The sequence below is a fragment of the Maylandia zebra genome, linkage group LG5 (genome assembly GCF_041146795.1).
Source record: "Maylandia zebra isolate NMK-2024a linkage group LG5, Mzebra_GT3a, whole genome shotgun sequence".
Classification (NCBI taxonomy): domain Eukaryota; kingdom Metazoa; phylum Chordata; class Actinopteri; order Cichliformes; family Cichlidae; genus Maylandia; species Maylandia zebra.
The window spans coordinates 35,703,833-35,726,547 of NC_135171.1; the positions used below are offsets into that span (position 1 = coordinate 35,703,833).

A 22,715-nucleotide genomic window follows, 5' to 3' on the forward strand; every position below is an offset into this window, starting at 1 on the left:
ACCGGAGGGTGTGTTCCAACTACAGGGGGAATCACACTCCTCAGCCTCCCTGGGAAAGTCTATGCCAGGGTGCTGGAAAGGAGAGTTCGTCCGTTAGTCGAACCTCGGATACGGGAGGAACAATGCGGTTTTCGTCCTGGTCGCGGAACACTGGACCAGCTCTTTATCCTCTCCAGGATACTTGAGGGTGCATGGGAGTTTGCCCAACCAGTCTACATGTGTTTTGTGGACTTGGAGAAGGCATTCGACCGTGTCCCTCGGGGTGTCCTGTGGGAGGTGTTGCGGGAATATGGGGTGTCTGGCCCATTGCTACGGGCCATTCGATCCCTATACAACCGTTGCAAGAGCTTGGTTCGCATTGCTGGCAATAAGTCGGACTCGTTCCCGGTGGGTGATGGGCTCTGCCAGGGCTGCCCTTTGTCTCCGGTTCTGTTCATAATTTTTATGGACAGGATTTCTAGGCGCAGCCAAGTGGCGGAGGGCTTTCGCTTTGGTGGCCTCAGAATCTCATCTCTGATTTTTGCAGATGATGTGGTTCTGTTGGCTTCATCGGGTGGGGGCCTCCAGCTCGCACTGGAACGGTTCGCAGCCGAGTGTGAAGCAGCAGGAATGAGGATCAGCACCTCCAAATCTGAGGCCATGGTTCTCAGCCGGAAAAGGGTGGAGTGCCCACTCCGGGTCGGGGATGAGTTCCTGCCACAAGTGGAAGAGTTCAAGTATCTCAGGGTCTTGTTCGCGAGTGATGGGAGAAGGGAGCCGGAGATCGACAGACGGATTGGGGCTGCAGCTGCAGTAATGCGGATGCTGCTCCGGTCCGTCGTGGTGAAGAGGGAGCTGAGTGTAAAAGCGAAGCTCTCAATTTACCGGTCGATCTACGTCCCTACCCTCACCTATGGCCACGAGCTGTGGGTAGTGACCGAAAGAACGAGATCGCGGATACAAGCGGCAGAAATGAGCTTCCTCCGAAGGGTGGCTGGCCTCTCCCTTAGAGATAGGGTGAGAAGTTCAGCCATCTGGGAGGGGCTCAGAGTAGAGCAGCTGCTGCTCCACATCGAAAGGAGCCAGCTGAGGTGGTTCGGGCATCTGACAAGGATGCCCCCTGGGCGCCTCCTGGGTGAGGTGTTCCAGGCATGTCCCACCGGGAGGAGGCCCCGGGGCAGACCCAGGACACGCTGGAGAGATTATATCTCTCGGCTGGCCTGGGAACGCCTTGGTATTCCCCCGGATAAGCTGGAGGAGGTGGCTGGGGAGAGGGAGGTCTGGGCCTCTTTGCTTAGGCTGCTGCCCCCGCGACCCGGCCCCGGATAAAGCGGATGAAGATGGATGGATGGATGGATGGATGGATGACCAGAATCAGGTAATTTCCAGTGTCACTGGCCCTAACCAGTAGCCTACTGGTGTGACAAATTAGAAGCTGGTCCAAGACACAGCAGTGCAGGCAAACAATGTGCATACACTCACAAGCTAAACTTGTCATAGTCCTGGGTCACTGATAGAGTATTTTCAGTTTTGGTTCTTGTTAGTTGGTTCCTGAATATTTATTTTCTAGTGCCTTTAGAGCTTGTTATTTATAGTTTTTGATTTTTGGTTTACTTCTGTTTGTTTCCCTTCATGTCCAGTGTGTCTCTGTCTGATCTCTGTGTCCTCATATTTGTTTACCTCCAGTCTCTCCAGTCATGTCCCAGTTTATGTATGGTCTCTCTGTTTCCGTGGCAGCCTGTGTTCCCTGTCTTGTACGTAGTACGTCCGAAGTCCGGTCCCTGTGTTAGTCCCTTCCTGTTCCTGTAATCTTCTGTGTTTCTTGCCTTTGTCTCTCATGTCTCCATGTCTATTTAGTCCCACTCCCAGTCTCACATTCACATGTCCTAGTCTGAGTCTCAGTGTGTGCTACTTCTTGTTTTATTTTGATTGGCCCCTGTACTTCACTCTCTGCACTAAATTACAAGCGTAATGATTTTCTCATCTTATCTGCAACAGTGCTGCAGTTTATGGTTAGATTTTTTTATGTATAACCATTTTATCTTTATCATCATCAACATATGATAAATTGTGTGTGGTGGAAGAATCATATGATGCATGAAACGCCTCTTTTTAGGTGAATATACATAGAGCCTTAGCAAGCAGTGATAATCACCGTTGTGATACCAGTTATTTCCATTGGAGGTTTTAGGTCATGTCATGCCAGCTAGTGCAAAAAAAAAGTCTACCTGTGTTACACTATGATCTGATGACCATCTGATCACATTTACCTTCAAACAGCTGAACATGGACGTTGTAAAGAAGCTAACAAAGACTAAAGTTCAAGTTAGCACAGCTCAGAGCCAGCAGATTGTTTGCCTGCTGTGTTGATCATGCTCTCATAGTGTGTCATTACTTCTGGACTGCATTTGCTTAGAGAGAAACAGAACACCATGACACACATTAAACCCCTGCCAAGTCAGCCTTATGCACCACAACACTAAAGACATGAGACTGGCTTATAATTTGGTCCTTTGCTGGGAAGAGTCAAAAGATCAAAGCAGTTATGATTAAAAACTGAAAAAAGAAAATGGGTGACGTCCTGTTATCTGCTGAATTTATAATCATATTGGAAAATGATTCAAGCACCTTACATTTTCTTTCTAGCATATAAATATATTGAACCTGCTTTTTGTTTGGTAAAATAAATCAAGTCATTTTCAGTCAAGTATTTGTACCTCTTTCCAGCAGCAGAGCACTTTTTTTTGGATGTTTCAGTGAGAGAAGATCCTGTAACTTGTTGCAGCTTGGGAAAAATGTCAAAAAGTTCACTGATTTCTTTTATTATAAAAATAATATTTTGCATTGAAGGAAAGTTGACTTTGCAGTCAGGTATATTGGAATAGGATAATAAAATTGCTTTTAATTTGTATGATTTGTAATTTAAATGCTAATTATGTCTACTATCACGCATTACAGGTAGCTCAAGAAGCCATTTTTTTCTGAACTGCAAGCAATACTGCAGATTATATTATGTGCAAGTGTGATTTCAAAAATCTTATCAATAAATGTGGGCTTTCTGCTTGGCCAGACTCTGAACTTCAAGGTCGCTTTGCTTTACCATCTACTGTGAAAACCCCAGCATATCTTGAACCTATCTGCAGCCCATTCCACTGAACCAAACAGCTTTAACGAAGATATATCTCTTCACAGGGCGGCAAGGTCAAGGATAGAGAGGGCACTTGGCAGCCAGATGCAAACTGTCCTTCCTTCTGCGGCCAAACTGACTGGCTGAGACGACCGAGCTCAAATCTCCCTCTGGATCAACAGAAACAGGACCATGAGTGCAGGCCAAGGGGGAAGAATTCAGATACTGCTTTGGTCACCAGTTAAAAATAACAGTAAGTCCAAAGAAGTTGTAGTAGATGGTAGAATTATAACATAGCAAGAGAATGCCAACAAAGGCATAATTACATTGACAGATTCAAACCTGCAGGCCTATGCAAAACCCATTTAATTATTTTTTGCATTTCCCTTGAAATAATTATATGTACTCCCTCTGTTTCAGCTAAACTATCCCTTACACTCACGGACAAACTGTCATGATCTTCCAGCGCCAGCAAATATGATACAAACTCACATGGTCAATATGGGATGCACAATAGTGTCAACAGTTAGCCTATTCATCAATAAGATACAAAGAAAGAAAGAAATCAGCACAAATTGTCATATAAAAAAAAAAAATCAATTTAGGCATTTTTCAAGGTAACATGAAAACTGAATGAAATATTGTCAAAATAATTCACAAAGAAAACAGATTAATGGATAATAAATGAAGCCCTTCTAAGAATTTATGGTCAAGTTACATCTGAAGTAGAAAAAATTCCCAGTCATGGTATATAAGTAAAACAAAATAATTTTTTTTTAAACTATTTTAGTTATTTAGAGGAAACTTTTCAAAGTTGTTCCAGACAGAGTATGACCTTAGGGGCTGCACCAAGCCAAACAAAGATAAATATTATTTTGAACTGTGTAACATAATAGTACTTTAATAGAGTCCTAAAATAAAATTATGGAGGCAGAAAGAAAGAAATTGAAACTCTACTAAAGGGAGTGTTCTCCCATTAAAATTATATTTAAAACACTAAGCTGGCCTGGTTTTCTCTACGAGATCACTTCAAAGCTTCAGAATGCTCAATGTAAAGATACTGAGCCCTTTAATTTTAAGCAAGGTCCCAAAAAACATGCAAACATCTGCCCAAGAAAGCATTGCTCCAGAGAGTACAATGCTAAGAGGTCACACAATGGACCTTAAAACCTTAAAAACCAACAATGACAAAAATATCACAAAGAGAGATCTCAACATGCCAGGATCAGAGCATCTCATGGGTAGATGGTATATCTATACATCTATATATCATGAGAGAGACCACAAACCTACCCCTGTGGTACACCATGCTTAATAGATGCAAATAAAGACATACCGTAGCTGTTTATTTGCTCAATTTGTCAGATATTGGGAAAACTATGTGAAGACTGTATGTACTGGATATCCACCACCACAATAGCTGTAGACTTTCCAGTAGCAGGGTTTATTTGAAGCTGACTTGTACTGGTATTCATCCACAATGAGTGCGGTTGGAGTACTTACAAAATACGAACTAAGAAATATTGAGAATGGGCTCAGCAGTAAAAAATAATTTTAGTAGGGGGGCAAAAGTTCTGTAACATGGCTTGAATTCCCAACACAAAAATCACCAGTCTCATGTTGTGGGTCCATTTTGTGTGTGTCAGTAGCTACCTAAATTGGTTAGCTGTTGTGTGTATGCGTGTCTCTGATGTTCCAATAGTTTAATTTCAATTCAAATTAACATCTCAAAAAGCCAAAGTTAGACCAACAAATAGCATTCCACGAGGTAAAATGACTGTTTTTGTGAAGAAAGTCAGGTGACTTTGATGATGGCAAATTCCTATTGTGTTTTCACTAAATAGATGAACTCGAATCAGCTGTAATGCTGAATGTATACCTTGTACAGTGTGTAGACAAAAGGACAGCAAAGGTGGAGTGTCACGTGTATAAGATTGAAGTGAGAGAGAAAAGTACTGGCACAGCTTAATGAAAGAAATACTTTATGTAATGCAGATATTAAAATGTATTGTTTAAAAGGGGTACCATCTCATCCTAGTCCTATGAAACAGACACTGTGATCCAACCACCCATGGTCTCTTTTGACAATAATTTCTTCTCATTTTGCTTCTCTTTTGCACTGCTGTAAAAGAGCAGTGGAGGTTGAGAAATTAAAGATGGTATTTAGTATGTTAATTAGACATGTGCAGGAGGTGGTTAGTATCAGGTTAAAATGTACTACTCTTGTAGATTCAATAATGTTGAAAGAAAATTCACATCAAAACTGAAGTGGATATACGTCAGAATAGTGTAATCAGAATCAAAATCTCATTTGTTGCCAACTACTTACACAAACAAGGAGTCTTAGTACCATACAATACAATAACACAAAAAAAGAAAATATAAAATACTTACAGAGAAGGGGGACGTGTGAAATCTAAGTGTGAACATCATGTGCAAAGCACTCAACTGCAATGAGTCCAACGTGCAATGTTTTTATAGCGTAGGTGAGTAAGTACGTGTGCTAACGTAGCACATTCATTATAAGGAGTCAGGGTTGAAGTACTAGGCTTTGTTAAGTAGTCGAACTGCTGACAGAAAGAAACTGCTCTTGCAATGTGAGGCATTGGCCCTGATGACCCACAGCCTGCTACCAGTATATCACCAGGGTGAGAGGTGTCAGCAGTAGAGCAGGGCGATATGACCAAAAATATTTATCATGATATACATTTGAAAATTTGCGATAACGGTATAACTGACGATATAATTGACACTAGACAAAATACTTTATAACTCCACAACTTTATTAGTACAAAAAAAACCCCATCAATGTATTTTCACTTAAACAAGCAGATGTTTTTATGTGCATTAAAGTAATATAAAAATTTTACCGTGCAAATGCAAATTCCTTGCTGACAGTTTAACCAAAAAGCATTTCCAGTGGAAATTGGCCAACATATCCTCAGCATAACCATGTATAATATCCACAAAACTTAAAAAGAAGTTATACACACACAATACGGTAATATTATGTTGAAGCACAGTACGTATCACTCCGCGAGGCTCCTGCCTACAATAGCCGTAATGCTCCGGCAATCCATCAAGCGGTGCGGGTTTGTAGCTTAGCAAAGTCGTACTAAAACATCAGTAAACACTGTGTCAGTAAACACAACCAGAATTCGTACATAAGGCACACGGGATTATAAGGGGCACTGTTGATTTTCAAACAAATCAAAGGATTGATTTTAAGTGTGCCATATTTTCCAAAAAACACGGTAATAACAACGGCCCGCTAGCATGCTCTAGCAAAAATAGTGCTTTGTTGTGTATCTGATGGATGAAAGTTAAACCAGTTCCACACCACTGAAGTTGCAGCATTTTTAAAAACCAATTCTGGTTCATCCGTTTCATTCAACGATCCGCGTTTGCCCTTCTCATTCTCCGTCAGCACCATGCTTTTTCCGCCATGTGCGTATGAAAACAAAGGCACTGCACATGCGCATTTTACCCATAGTCTATCGCGATATTTCATTTTCTTATTGTTGCCCAACATTATACCGGTATTACCATGAATGGTATGATATGGCCCAGCCCTAGTCAGCAGCAATCTTTCTTGCTGTTTTGACTCTGAGAGTTAATAGAAATGAAGATTTTTGGGAACAAAGAACATGCTACAACCAAAACTGTGGCCTGAAAATTAAGGCACAAACTGAACCATGGCTTTAGAGAATCGTTACAAACACTAGTTTAAAAATATATTAATACAGCTTAAATGTTAATATATTGTAGAGCCCAGCCCTACTCACAGGTTCAGCAATGTTACAACAGTTGTTTTCCGAGGGGTACAAACATGAACAGATTGATTTCATAACGGTACCTGATAAGACAGAAAACATTTTACTGTGAGACCATTTCTAAGCCAACTCTAGCGAAAATGTACTGCATCACCATGGCAACCAGCAAAATGGATGCAGAGATACCAGTATGAGCAAGGTGTATCATTAGGGAGAGTCCTTAAATAAAGTGATCCTTGTCTCTAAAGGAAGTAGACTGTGAGATACATTCCTACTGACCAGTCTGTCTGTCAAGTGAAATGACTGTCACATACTGGGGCACACACACAGGAGTAAGTGGCCAGTTCTGAGCCACTTGTAGCAATAATGGGAAAAACTGGACTGGTAGTGAAAATCATTTATTCCCAATTAAGGAGGCAGCTGGTTTCACTGTATAAACATGTGAATGCTACTGAACCTTAGCACACCAGAAGTGATATAAAGACAAAAATGTCCAGGATCAAAGCTAATATATGAACTAAAAAAGGTAGTTACTCAGGTAGTGATATAGTTAACCAACAAGTGCCAGAACTGAGAGTACAGATATAAATAAAAAAAACACCCTGAATTATAATGTACTATGACAAAAAATATTTAATAATTAACTCTTTATTCTAAATGGTGTTTCCACACTGCTGCTTGCAGCTCTGCAAAAAGAATCAGGCTGAATACCAAACTAAGGCTACAGTTCTTTGAATAAAGTGGAAGCTAATCTAGAGCTCCAATAAAGCCATTTAAAGGGAGTCTGGGGAGCCTGGCCAATTAACATGAAATGTCATTAATGCAGCAGCCTTACAGAGTATGAAATGTATTGATCCATTTGCAGATAAATCTCCATTTGCACTTGAATGGACATGAATCACTGTACTTTTTGTCATTCTAATCATAGTTAATGGTAAAGGCCTCCATTCCTGGACAAATGGGGATTTCCATTTGTTCCGCATTGCTGTGTTTGATTCACGCAAGGACTGAGGGGACGTTGATTCTTTCATATGGGCAAACTGGTGACAGAAAACCACTTTGGCACAGATTGATGAAACTGAAAAAAAAACTATTCTAGAAAGTGAAAATAGTAAAAGAGAAGGTTTAATGCTCCTTATTAATTATAATGTCCTGGGTTTTACCAGCTAAATTATCCCTAACCTTGGGAACAACTCAATAAAAAAGGAAAGAACAATTATTAGTTCTCCATTGAATTTAAGCCTTACCACAGAAACTGTATATTACTTGACATTGATACTCCCTTCAAGACAGGGTGCAATTAGTCTTTTCTGCTCACATACTGTAAAGCCTAACAAATAAAAAAATATATAGATCTAGAGATAAATACTATAAAATGCACCAGCACATACCCTACATCCTGAACTGAGAAGGTACTAGATTACTTGTAGTGCAGTTAAATGCTGTGGGAGGGGAAGGAAAATGCCTGAGACATACAAAATTTAACAGGCCATATGATAATTAAGTCCCCAAATGCTTTGTTTTCTGTCTCACACTGCATGCATCTTCCAATATTTTTGAACAATGCATGCACCTGTAACATCACAATTGCTGAAGAAAAAGGACAACTGCAGGATTTGCTGTACGCGCCTCTGTTACTGACCAGACGGTGCCCCGAGGGTTATTAGGAATTCAAGTCACACAGAGACAATGTGGTGTCACCGAGCAGCAGTCAAGCATTAGGGTTGCTAGCATATAGCGCACAGCTAACAAACAGGGTGAAGAAGCCGGCTGGAGGATCTCCTTACCTTTCAGCACCAGCACCGTTTCAGTACCAGCTGCAGCCTGTCCCTCCGCGCTGCTGCTGCTGGTGGTCGGGGGCTCGTCTCCCTCAAACAGCTGGTTCACCTCCCCCTGCATGTCGGAGGGGCGCCGGTCGCCGTCGCTCTTGGAGACGGTGAACCTCTGGCTCATGGTTGTCGCCGCCGGTGAGACAACAGTCGGGTCTTCTTGTCACGGTGCGGGGTGACGCGGACGGATAAAGACGGTCAAAATGCCCTCACCTGTCTGATTATAGTAGTCCACAGTTACAGTCTATGGAGTTTACCTCCTACTACTCAGTGCTGGACGAGCAGCCGCTCTTTGTTGGTCCATTAGATGTGTAATACCGAGTGGACCATCTCATCAACCGGTGTCTGCCGCTGCTGCGCACCTGGGTCCTAAAGCCGAATATTTATTTTAATAAAAACAGCAAACGTAAACACACATAGTAATGCACGAAACATGATGATTATGATTTTTTTAATGAGCTGGTATTTTTTATTTCTCCTCATTTTATTATAATTTTTCCTATATCTAACACTAAGATCAACGCAGCTCTTTGTGGCTCTAAATTGGCCGTTGCTGGGCAACCAAAAATCAGTCTCTGACCCAGCTGTGGTAATGTGCTGTAAAGTTGAGGGGATCTTTCCTCAATAATCGTCATACCGCATTAATAAAAAGGAAATTAGAAAAGATACATCAAAAATACATTTCCAGCACTACTAGGATTTTTTTAAAGAGGATCATTTGCACCTGTTTGGTATAAAAGAACTTAATGGGAGAGAGATATTTTGAGCAATGTATGATAAAGCCATTAGTCTTGCTGTTATTGAAAACACATGATAAAGAAGGCAAAATTTTGACTTCTCGCTTTATTTTGCACCAGGACGCATCATCCCAAACACACCGGCAATGCTGTAAAAGCATTGACAAGATCTGCAAAACTGAACTATTAGTCTTCCCACAGACCAGACCTGGAGGATGATCTTGACACAGAATGGAACAAAAGAAAATAAACATAAAAATTCAGTTCTGACACGAAAGTAAAATTCACGTCAGATCTACTTTAGTTTCAGAAAACCAAGAAAGCAAGGAACAAGACAAACAGTCATCCCATTCATTTTCCTCTTATGGTCTACGGCCATACGCTGATTTCTCCTTAACGGATCTCAAAGCTCTGCCCTCAAATTGGGTCATATTTAAGTATTTTTATCATTTGATCTTTAATTTGTATTTTTCCCCAAATGTATTATTTTATGTTGTAATCTAAAGTATTATTCGCCATACATTCGTTCTGCTTTGTTAATCTATTGCGTTGTTGTAAAGTGTTGGTGGATACCATAAAACTGGTTTGTATCGTGCCACCATTTGGCAATGAAAGGTTAAGGTAAGTAAGCAGGACGTGGACTGTTTTGTGACCGTCACAGTTTATAATTGTTTTAGATGTAATATCAGGAAATTGTAAACGTGTCTCCAACTGGAGATGTTTTTTTAGTTTTTGGTTTTGTTTGGAACACCCTCCCCCAAAATTTTTACATCCTCTTCCTTTTTTTTTCTTTTTTCTCTTTTGCTACCAAATGGCATACGAGTTGTCTTCGAAAAGCCCGAGTCATAAACTTTACGTCTTGCAGAAGCGACAAAGAAGGAGAACAGGCAAGTGTCATTACCCATCCTTAAAACACTGGAAGTCCCAGGCTTTTCTAACCCTCTGTCAGCCAAGTGGAAGCTAAATTGGCTAGTCTTTTAGCATCAATTCATATGTAAATTAGGTCGTTACCTGAGAAGTGGGGGAGTGGGGATGTGTGAATGATTGCTGATTTCTAACTGCCATCTGCCTCTTTGTTTGTGTGTGGGGGTGGGGAGCTGCTAAAAGCTGTGAACTTCCTTTTGTGTTGAGGTGGATGCAATTGTCATCTTGTTCAACGCCTTGAACGGTTACTAGGGTTCCATCACTACATGACTGCTGGTCAGCAAACCTGGGAAACCCACAGATCATTCGAACTATGCTGCGAAACCGCTTCCAAGACATCATGCAACACCTACGCTTTGATGACAGGTCCCCCCGCAGTGATCAAGAAAAGACTGATAAGTTCGCTGCAATTTCCAGTGTGTGGGGATCATTTGTCACCAACTGTATCACGTGCTACAACCCTGGTCTACATATCACCATTGATGAACAGCTTTTCCCATCAAAGACTCGGTGCTGTTTCCTGCAGTATATTGCAAGTAAACCAGACAAGTTTGGGATCAAGTTTTGGGTGGCTTGCGACCTAAAATCCAAGTACATTTGCAATGTCTTCCCATATCTTGGCAAGGACCCCAATCGTCCCAGTGGGGAGAGACTGTCTGAAAATGTAGTGATGAGGCTGATGGAACCATTCCTAGACAAGGGCAGAAATGTTACCACGGACAATTTCTTCACATTGCTTTCACTTGCGCAAAAACTTCTTAGACGGAAAACCACCATCCTCGGCACAGTCAACAAGAGTCGCTGGGAAATTCCTCAATCCGCTAGACACACAGATCGCAATGAATTCACCACTCAGGTATGTTGCAGGTCTTTTGTGGTTCTATGTTTATGTGTTTCATTGTGTGTAAAAGTGCTATGGAAATAACAATTTATCTTATTTCTTAGGTGTTTTCAACCTCTGCTGCCACGCTGACGGCGAATGCGGCCAAACGGAAGAAGACAGTCTATATTCTTAGCAGCGTGCACGGTGTGGTTCAGACTGATAACACCACCAAAAGGAAGCCAAACACTGTCGCCGTTTACACCACAACGTGTGGTGTGGATGTGATGGACCAGATGATGCGGGAGTACACTGTCCGCAGAGGAACACGGCGCTGGCCAGTTGCCGTGTTCTATAACATGATTGACATGGCAGCACTGAATGCACATGTGCTGTATCAAGCATGCACCGGGACGAAGGAAAGACGGGTGGACTTCCTGGTGGAGCTTGCAAGAGAGTTGGCTCACTCTCATGTAGCTGGGAAGAAGGCAAGAAAAGAACAGTTGCTTCGGACACAACCCTCCACACCTAGCCCTGGAAAAAGAGCCATGTGTCAGGTCAAACACAAATGCAAGAACAATCATGCCACTGTGCGATGTGTTCACTGCTACAGATACACATGTGGTAAATGCAGACTACAGATACCATGGCAGTGCCAGGATTGTGAGTGATTGCTGAAAATGTTGAAATGTACTCACTCACTTTTTATTATTATTTGTAAATATGTGTACAAATGGTTGGGGTTTTTTTGTACTGTTTTTATCAATAAATCTCAGCAACAAAAAGAAAATACACCCATGTGTGTTGATTACTCCCTAAGATGGCAAACTGAAACACAAGTTTCGACGGAATTTTAATGAAAACAACAGAATTTGAGAACAAACAATGGAATTTGAATAAAAAGAATTAGAATGAAATGAATAGAATTTGAATGAAAACAACGGAATTAGAATGAACAGAACAGAATTTGAATCAAAACAATGGAAGTTTAAAACAAACAACAGAATTAGAATGAAAACAACGGAATTAGAATAAACAGAACAGAATTTGAATGAAAACAACAGAATTTGAATGAAAACAATGGAAGTTTAAAACAAACAACAGAATTAGAATGAAAACAACGGAATTTCAATGAAAACAACAGAATTTGAATGAAAACAACAAAATTAGAATGTACAAAACAGAGTTTGAATGAAAACAATGGAATTTGAATCAAAACAATGGAAATAGAATGAAAAGAACAGAATTTGAATGAAAACAATGGAAGTTTAAAACAAACAACAGAATTAGAATGTTCTGTTCATTCTAACGGAATTAGAATGAACAGAACAGAATTTGAATCAAAATAATGGAATTTGAATGAACATAACAGAATTTGAATGAAAAGAACAGAATTTGAATGAAAACAATGGAGTTTTAAAACAAACAACAGAATTAGAATGAAAACAACGGAATGAACATGAAAATGACGGAATTTTAATGAAAACAACAGAATTTGGGAACAAACAATGGAATTTGAATCAAAACAATGGAAATAGAATGAAAACAACAGAATTTGAATGAAAACAATGGAACACAAGGATTTGCTTCTGGATGAAAATACACCATTTCTAATTCTATATATATATATATAATTCTTGATGTTCAACTATTTGAATATGGATGTCCAAACTGCCCGATACTCTCAAAAAAAGAGTAAAGCTTGTAACATGAAGACAGCTGACAAGATATTAATCAACATGTCAATCAGCTGAGTGTAAATTGATTCCACCAGAGCTTCTCTATTTTTGTGCATTAATGGATTAATTAACCAACTCATGGTAGCGTTGTGGGGTCTGGCATTCCTACTCACATAGGGACCTTTAAGACTGCATGGCTGTCTGAGGCTGTCTGGTAAGTCTGTCAATAAAATGTTGGTCGCATGTTTCATTTTTGGATTTCAACTTTAGACAGCATAGACCAGCAAATACATATTTTTAAAAACAGACATATACACTGTATTTACTTTCCCACAATTCATTATTTATTGTGATGTTTGTGTGTAAGTAAAGTTACACTTTGGCCTTTGAGAAAAGGCAGGAGACATACTGCATTTTTAAATTCTCTCGTGTCTCTTATTCATATAGCTAATTTTTTCATTGTCACTTTATTTTTTAAGCTATTACTGACTAGAACTTTCACAAGTTTTTACAAGTGTAGTTATTACACCTTTTGGTCCATGAATTAAAGTCAACGCCTTGAACGGTTTTTTTTAGGGAATAGAAAACCAAAATTACCATATTTAAACCCTCTGACATTTACATCTGCTGTTCTTTTGATATTGAAGTAGGTGGACTCATCATAACAATGTCTAAATATGCATTCCACTTTATGTAAAATCATTTACAGAGGTTGTAAATTTCAAATGACTGTCTTTTTGTCCAGATAGGACCCCTGGAAAATTCTGCTGAAACAGTGATTGTTTGAGGAAATGAGTCTTTGGAAGATTGAGTCTTTTGACAGTTGATTCCACACTGAATTTCATAAATGTTTAATAGCAACAAAAATGCGACAGAAAAAATTGGAACACAGCACTTTAGAGCATCCTTAAAATAGACACTGCCCTTACTCTGGACCTCAGCAAGTTGGATGAATAGTAGTTGAGAGGTAAAGGACAGATATAAATGCATTATAATGATATTTTGAATTAATATTCAAATATTGTTCATCTGTAAACTGTAGTATTTATAATTCATTCTACACTCTCTTCAAATCTTTAAACTAAAGACAGCACGGTTTCAAGTGCACATGATTGAAATAAGCAAATATTTATTATAGCGTGTCTCTCTACATTCACCACAAATTACTCCATGTTGACTGCACCCACTGGAAGGCAGCACGGGGGTAATACAAAACTCTGTCTTGTACGCATGTGAAGACCTGTGAGAAGATGTTTAGCACTGCTTGTCGCATATGGGGAATTTCTGAAGAAGCATATTCAGTCTTGCCATCGTCAACTGTGCAGTTCTCGTAGTCTGTATGAAGATAAAAAAAACAATTAGAAACTGTAGAATGTGCAATTGTGTTATACTGATTGCATTATAATGTTAAGGAACTGCAGAAAATAAAATGACACGAATCACTCTAAAAGTACACGTTAGCTGTAAAGCCATAAAGGTTTCGTCATATTCTTTTTTCACATCTTACCATGATCAGAACCAAAGATCTGTGGTTTGTACAAGTAACGACATTCTGCTTATATCTCAAATGCCTCCATCTCATCATCAGTGATGGACATTCGCTTACCTGTTTAAAACATGATTAAATGTCATAATCTGCTATATAATAGCCTGCTAGATAAGTCAGGTAAGAAAGTGCTGTAAAAACATCTGTATTGTAAATATTCAACATATTTTCTTATCACATTTGTCTGGGTCCTTACTTAAAAGCACAAGAATGTCAGTGAAGCCATCTCCCTTTATAACAATACAATCATGGCACCTCCTTTGAAGAAGTATCATTACATTATCACTTTTGGCACCTGTTGTAAAAAGAAGAGTTATTAAAATACATTTAACATTTGAGATTAAATTTTTAACATCAGAATTATAGTATTATAGATACTATCACAAGTGAAGATTATTATTTACACAATAAAAGAATGTGGAAAAAGTCAGAGAAGACAAAAGACAACAAAACTAGTATGCTACCAATTCTTTAAAAGCTTAAAAATTAAACATGTATATGATTTTCATATCTGAATTTTCTCTTTTAGTGCTTTTATGTTTTTATTGATTATTTTGTGAATGTTAAAAGGTTTGAGCACATAATTAATCTGCAGTTAAAAAGTTTAATAGTGACTGAAAGAAACAGACATGAAGAGATTCATAATTAAACTCCAGTGACACAAATGTTTTAATCAAAACTCTTACCCTTGCTGTCAATCTCAGTTATGGTGCTTTTTTCGTAGTGAATTTTTGAAGTTAAATTTTTACACTGCCCAAACCTGATTTAATTAGTAGTCAAAAGATATAAAGAATGAAAAAATAACTTTAAATGACATAATGAAATATGAAGCACAAACACTGGCAAACATACAGTATAAACAACAATTATAAGGAAGAAAATTGGTTACATTTTCAGTGAAAATGTGGCTTCATAGATGTTTGCTTCTTCCATTGCCGTAATGTTCACATAGACACCGAAAGGTAGGACACTGAATGCAGTAGCCCAGCAGCTGTTTGAGGACATGGCTATAAGGTACCATTTCCCAGTCAGCTGAAATGAAGACATTGTTTGTTCATTCGTTATTTTAGTTTTTTTTTTGTTGCTTTGTAAATGTTTTGCACTAATCTGACACATTTAACACTATTCATGAAATACAAACTTGCACAAATCCATTACATAGGTGCAGTTTCATTTTACTAAAATTCTACTAGCAAATCAGTTTTACAACTATAATCTTAGCTATAAAGGTTTAAAAGAGACTTACATCTTGATCCCTATCTGCTGTTTTTAGATACCTCTCACAGGCCACTGATGAAGGCTGGCACACAGAGATGAAATTCAGCACAAGAACAGCGACACAAAACGCTTTCATCTTGGCTCAGTATGAGTTCACTTCTGCTGATTCTTAGTCTTTTTTGGGTTTATACTGACCAGTTAGTTTTCCCACCCCTATTTAAGAGGAAATGAAGTGAATGACCTCAAATGCCATCATTTCCAGTAAAGACCACATTTACCAATCATCATCTAGGTCACAAACTGATAAACATGTCAGTGTGTGGACAGATAAGTTCAAGGTTAAACCTTCAAAACCTTGATCAAACCTAACATCGTGCCCTGGATCAAAAGTACATACTGATAAGATTTATCAGTATTTTCAGTATGGTGACACTTGAAATATGATAAAACGATGTATCATACTTTACTATGTATACTCAGAATCAGAATCGTGTTTATTGGCCATGTATATGTGCAGACACATACAAGGAATTTGGTTCCGGTAGATGGTAACACGTTCTCTAAAAAAAACTGTGGAGAAAGAAAATTGACATTTCATAAGATGCAGTTTAATTGGTGACAGATGATTGCACATGCTATATTTCTAGCTGTCGATGCAAACTGCTCACTGCATTTGCAGTAATATGAATTTTGTTAACATTTTAAAAGCAGTTTATAGGTCTATCATTAACCACACAATATCCTGTCTGTGTTTGGCAAATGTGTGCATGCTTACTCTTGCAAAATACATTTACTCAAAATGCAAATGGTTTAGAAAAAACACATCAGGGTGCAGGCAGAAATGAATTTGCAGTGGATGACCAAGGCAAGGCAGTAATTTGTTGGCATTTGCAAAAAAAAGGACATAATTGTAGAACACAGTTGAAAGGTTTAAAGATTTTAATAAACAATCTTAAGGAAGCAAAGGGAATAAATATCCTAAGCAACACAGATACTTTGCTGAGATACACACTCTCTGTGTATCTGGATTTTTTCTTTTTCATTTATTAACAGGTATCAGATTCAGGTCAGAGTCTATGAATCAGTTCTATTTTGAGTTTCTCCTCACTTTCTCTTGGACACATTTCCAGTATACTATTGGTAGGAGTGTGTCAGACAGGTTGTAATACATAGATTTCCTTAGAGGAAGGAGGAAACAAACAGGTAAGTACTAGACAAGTTTGCAAACATGCAGATAAATATCACAGAGTAACAAGTAGCCTGAGCTATGGTACCAAGTGGTGGTTTTTGATATGGGCAACATAGGGCATTGCCCAGGGTGGCATCGTGGTAGAGGGGGCATCATGGCATCTGCAAAAAAGAACGTTGCTCACACCCATGCTCCCCGGATGTCATGCCAGTGCATTTTGGGGATTGCATAGGCACCAAACGGTTTTCTATTGCCCATTTGCGAGGAGTAAGGATTTACGAGATACACCTGCTGCTTGCTCCACAGGGAGGAGAGGGGTGGGACAGCAAAGGATTGTCTGGCTGGCTGAAGCAGCATCTAATAACCAGCTTGCTTATGAAACGAAATAAAAGCAAACCAACAAACTAGGCCTGTCAACATTATCGCGTTAATGCTATCATTACAAATAATGCGATAAAATTAATCAATTAATTAATCCAGGGAACGGTTCTGGCTCAGTTCCTCTTCACCATCTGCACTGCAGACATCTCCCACACTGTTCCCTGTGGGGCCTCCATACTGCAGATGACCCTGTCCGACACGCAGCCCAGAGTTCTCATGTTGATCTGCGCAGGACTTGACAACCCTTGAGCTGATGCCATCTGGACCTGCTGCCTTCTTTGCTCCAGTCGTACTCAGTTCCCTCCTAACCTGGAGGGTTGAGAGAGACAGGCTGGAGATGTGTGTTGGTTGTGTACAGGATGCTGTGGTAGGGGTGGGGAGTTGTGAGCGGGGTGAAGGGAGGAGGTGTGAAGTAACTGAGGTGTCAGATGCGCAACAACGGCAGTGGGTGTGGGTGAGTCTGCAGTCGATGTTGAAGACTGCATCCTGGATCAATCAAACCTGTCAAAGAAATGATTCAGTTCATTTGCCCACTGCAGATGTCTCCCACACAGTTCCCTGTGGGGCCTCCGTACTGCAGATGACCCTGTCCGACATGCAGCCCCGAGTTCTCTCATACTATAGTCTGGTGGTGAGGTAGTCCAATATTCATGCTGTGAGGTGATGGTCAATTCCTGAGTTCTCCAGCTTTTTCTTCAGAACTGTGGAAAGAATGGTGTTAAAGGCAATAAAGAAATCAAAGAAAATGATTCTCACAGTGCTCCCAGGGGTCTCCAATCGAGATGGGAACGGTGTAGGAGGTGAATGACAGCATCATCCAATCCAGTGCCAGGCTGGTAGGCAAACTGAAGTGGGTCCAGTGAGGAGCTCACCAGGAGTCAAAGCTGAGACAGGTTCAGGTGTTCCTGGGTCTTCATTGGGTGGGATGTCAGAGCCACTGCCCTGTTGCTGTTGAGGTTCTTGGAATGTGGAGTCTTTGGCACTAGTGGCACACAAGAGGTTTTCCAGAGCTGTGGAACTCTTCCCAGCCTCAGGCTGAAGATGTACTCCATCACCCCACACAATTGATCTGTGCAGGACTTGGCAACCCTTGAGCTGATGCCATCGGGACCCGCTGCCTTCCTGACTCCAGTCATCCTCAGTTCCTTAACCTGGATGGTTGAGAGAGACAGGCTGGAGCCGTGTGTTGGTTGTGTACAGGATGCAGTGGTTAGGGTGAGTAGTAGTGAGCGGGGTGAGGAGAGGAGGTGTGAAGTGAATGAGGTGTCAGAGGTGGGACAGCAGTAGTGGGGGTGGGTGAGTCTGCAGTCGATGTTGAAGACTGCATCCTGGATCAATCAAACCTGTTAAAAGAAATGATGCAGTTCATTTGCCCACCTCACCCCCCCAGGCAGACAGTTGTGATTTTTGTGGCCCGATGGTTCTACCTCACCGACCGACAACAGCATATGAGAACTTAGTGCTGTGTGTCCCTGTGGGGGCAGTACAGGGCCCCCACAGGGAATGGTTCTGCCTCCGTTCCTCTTTACTATCTACTCTGCAGACTTCTCCCAAAACTCCACCCAGTGCTTCCTGCAAAGGTTCTTTTACAGCTCTGCAATAGTCAGCCTCATCACTGATGGTAGCGACAGGGAGTACAGAGAATTTACCCATGACTTTGTGGACTGGTGCCAGCAGAACTACCTCCAGATCAACACTTGTGATCAGATCTTCCCAGGTGAGGGACAGGTGATGAACTGTATACCTCTTTTGCATTGACATACAGTAAGGCTACGTTCACACTGCAGGCGAAAGCACATCAAATCTGATTTTTTTGACCCTATGTGACCCAAATCCAATCATGGTATGACAGTGTGAACGGCACAAATCCGATATTTTCAAATCCGATCTGGGTCACTTTCGTATGTGGTACTGATTCTGATACATATCCGATGTTTTAGAAAGCGACTGCTGCTTGAATGGTCATGTCACATTAAATCCGTCTTTTATGTCACTGACAAAAGACAGACGGCAATTATCAGCTCCGGAGAAGCGCCCAAGAAGACATTGCAAACGCTTCCTGGCCATCCAGTGTAGATGTCAGTGAAACTGTTGGGAAGACAACGTTGGAGAAACGTGAACATTTTATTTGATTCTGACAGAAATCTGCAACTATCCTTTGAAGCACCGCTCCTCTCTAAAACAGCAATAAGGATAGTTATTAGGTTATTCACATTATTATGTAAATAACAAAATAACAAAGCAAAAATTGGGAAACGTAAAGTCTGAAGTCTTTATATTAAGGGCCATCAGTCAAACAATATTGTTTGGTCTGGGTCTAAACAGAGCGTGTGGTGTCTTCTTTTGCGCATGCGGGCCGCTTTGAGGGTTCACACTAGAGCGCGTTTGCTGTCGCATTATATTTGTAGTGTGAACAAGCAGACAAAAAAAATCGTATTTGATCAAAAAAATCGGAATTGAGCATTAAGACCTGCAGTGTGAACGTAGCCCAAGTCTAGTGTTTTATTGTCTCTGGTAGGGCATGACACGTACTGGGTGAAGGTCGGCAGTGTGGAGCCCAGTGATGCGTGTTTATAGTCCCCTGGTATTAAAGAAAGGGCACTCGGAGATTGCGATTGCACTTTGCTGACCACAGAGTGGAGAGAGTCTCAGGCTGCATACACGTTGTCCGAGGGGGGGACATGCACTGTTTTTGCGATAACATGTAAGAATTCTCTGGGCAGTTAGCATGGACGCATGCTAACGGCTAAGAGCTTTCCCAACTTCCGTTCAAGCACTCGTGTATCTTACTAACAGTGTTGGTCAAGTTACTTGAAAAAAGTAATCAGTAACTAATTAGTGATTACTTCCCCCAAAATGTAATCTCGTTACTTTACTGATTACTTATTTTCAAAAGTAATTAGTTACTTTTTAAAAACATGATTTACAACGTGAATAGGTGATAGAGCGATAGATCTTTCAGCCCAATTCTACTTTCTGCCTAATCCATGATATAAAATATAATCAAATGAAAAAAAGTCTCTTTTTAAAATTTGTTTTATTAGTTTTAATCTTTTAACTTTATGCATCAAGGAAAAATGAAATTATATGCAACATTCTCTGAGTGGAAGAAATTTGTTTATTAGCTTTTAAACCTATTTTGGTGGCCTCGAAGATGTTTGCTCTTTCAACTGCTCTAATGTCCAAATCACTACTTAGAAGTGGGGCAGGGATATTCCAGCAGCTGTTTGAGGACATCGCGTACCATTTCCCAGTCAACTGTAATGACATCGCTTTTATTTTGTTTGTTCACGCGTTTCTTTATTTTTGCTTGGCTAATGTTTTGCACTAATCAGACAAATTTAACTCTCTCTGTGAAATAAAAATTGCACAAATCCATTAAATAGGTTCAGTTTCATTTTAGTCTAATAAATCACCTTTAAAACAATAGATTGTTAGCTATAAAGGTTTAAATGAGACTTACATCTTCATCACTCTTTGCCTTCTTTATAGGCATAATTATTCTGCATTTCTGATCAGCGCTCTCCTTGTTCAGCCTGTGAGTTTAGGTGCACAGCCTTGTCTTGGTAGGTTTACAGTTATGCCATACTCCTTCCATTTCTGAATGATCGCTTGAACAGTGTTCCGTGGGATGTTCAAGGCTTGGGAAATCTTTTTGTAGCCTAAGCCTGCTATATTAAATTTCTCAATAACTTTATGCCTGACCTGTCTGGTGTGTTCTTTGGACTTCATGGTGTTGTTGCTCCCAATATTCTCTTAGACAACCTCTGAGGCCATCACAGAGCAGCTGTATTTGTACTGACATTAGATTACACACAGGTGCACTCTATTTAGTCATTAGCACTCATCAGGCAACGTCTATGGGCAACTGACTGCACTCAGACAAAAGGGAGCTGAATAATTACGCACACCATACTTTGCAGTTATTTATTTGTAAAAAATGTTTGGAATCATGTATGATTGTCATTCCACTTCTCACGTGTACACCACTTTGTATCGGTCTTTCACGTGGAATTCTAATAAAATTGATTCATGTTTGTGGCTGTAATGTGACAAAATGTGGGAAAGTTCAAGGGGGCCGAATACTTTTGCAAGCCACTGTATGTAGCTTTTACAGGCCAGAAATTCAGCACGAGAACAGCAGCACAAAAAGCTTTTCATCTTGGCTCAGTATGAGATCACTTCTGCTGACTCTTTATACTGAATTTGATTGACCAGTTAGTTTTCCGCCACATTCACATATCCCCTTTTAAGAGGATGCAAATAAATAAAGTGCAAATAAAAATTGGATTACAGTAATGCGCTACAAGTAACTTGTTACTGTAATCCGATTACTCTTCTCAAGTAACAAGTAAAGTAAGGGATTACTATTGCAAAAAGGTAATTAAATTACTGTTACTTTCCCGTAAGCACGCTGTGTTAATGCATTACTAAAACTGTGATTTTTTTTTGTGAGTGTCTCATGGCAATGATGTAAGCGAGTGCGACGTTCATGACAACAGCTGTGTGCAGATCAACAATGGTTAAAAAAATCAAGTGTAGGTAAGCATATGACTGTGCAGCATTTAAAGCGTGGAAGTACTGACCTCACTTTGAGTTTGATTCTGTAAAAAGTGACAAAAACATTAGTTTCCGCTGATCACTGCGTGGGAAGGAAACTTCTTTTTACAGTGAAAACCCCGTAACTTCCTTGCTTGGAAGTTACGGGGTTCTGCTGTTTTACTTGCATCTATTTGAAAGACTGAGTGTAAACACAAAATCAGATTTTATTTTATGTGCAGGAATGTGCAGATTGCAATGAAAATGCCTCCACACTAGCGTTTTCAGTCGTTTTCACAGAGTTGTGCATCCACATTGAAACGGTCAGTTGCCCAGAGAGTGCAAAAAATGAGTGCAAACTTTATTTTTTTCTCTTTTCATGTATATCCTACTGTTAAGATGAGTGATTGAAAAAGAAAAACAACAATTTTATAGAGCAAAAAAGAGAAAAGATTTACTGTACATTTACTGTATTTATTTTTATTCTATTTTATTTGTATTTTCCTCAAATGTCTCTCACATCATTTTATAATGTCGATTCAATTCATTGAGGTTTGTGGGAATACGTTTATGCACAGCTTTCTCAAACCACAATTGCAAACTTACCACAACTTAGCATTATAGTTGGTATGAGATGTTTGTGCTGATATGCCGTAAATAGTTTTCTCTAAACACAGCCCTGCATCATAGCCAAAGATCTCCACTTGTTGCCACATTGTTTTAACCCTTTAAAGCCTGAATCATAAAATAATTGGTAGAAATTGTATTTTTTTGAAAATGGTGTTTATTTAATTTTCTTTTGTTTAATTTTGTGTAATTGTTTAAAAAATAAATCACATTCCAATCTCCATATATGACATTTAATTTGTATCATATTTGCTTATCTGATTTTTTTAATTGCTTAAAAATGTATTGTGCAATTTATTTAGGTTTTTCAGGGGGAAAAATTCCCATTGATGATGTTGAAGTCCCAA

At 39.7% G+C, this 22,715-nt stretch overlaps 1 protein-coding gene across 1 annotated transcript in view; it reads right to left on the minus strand.

The window, feature by feature from the left end:
• slc12a5a (solute carrier family 12 member 5a) overlaps nt 1-15,809 on the minus strand; it is a 202,857-nt gene extending 187,048 nt beyond the window's left edge. The window contains exons 1-5 of the mRNA XM_004547594.5: nt 15,661-15,809; nt 15,304-15,446; nt 15,101-15,174; nt 14,611-14,709; nt 8,667-9,077 (exon numbers count right to left, since the gene is read on the minus strand). Of these exons, the coding sequence (XP_004547651.1) occupies nt 8,667-8,832 (166 nt within the window). The 5' untranslated portion in view covers nt 8,833-9,077; nt 14,611-14,709; nt 15,101-15,174; nt 15,304-15,446; nt 15,661-15,809. The remainder of the gene's footprint in view (nt 1-8,666; nt 9,078-14,610; nt 14,710-15,100; nt 15,175-15,303; nt 15,447-15,660) is intronic.
• Nucleotides 15,810-22,715: the final 6,906 nt, after the last annotated feature.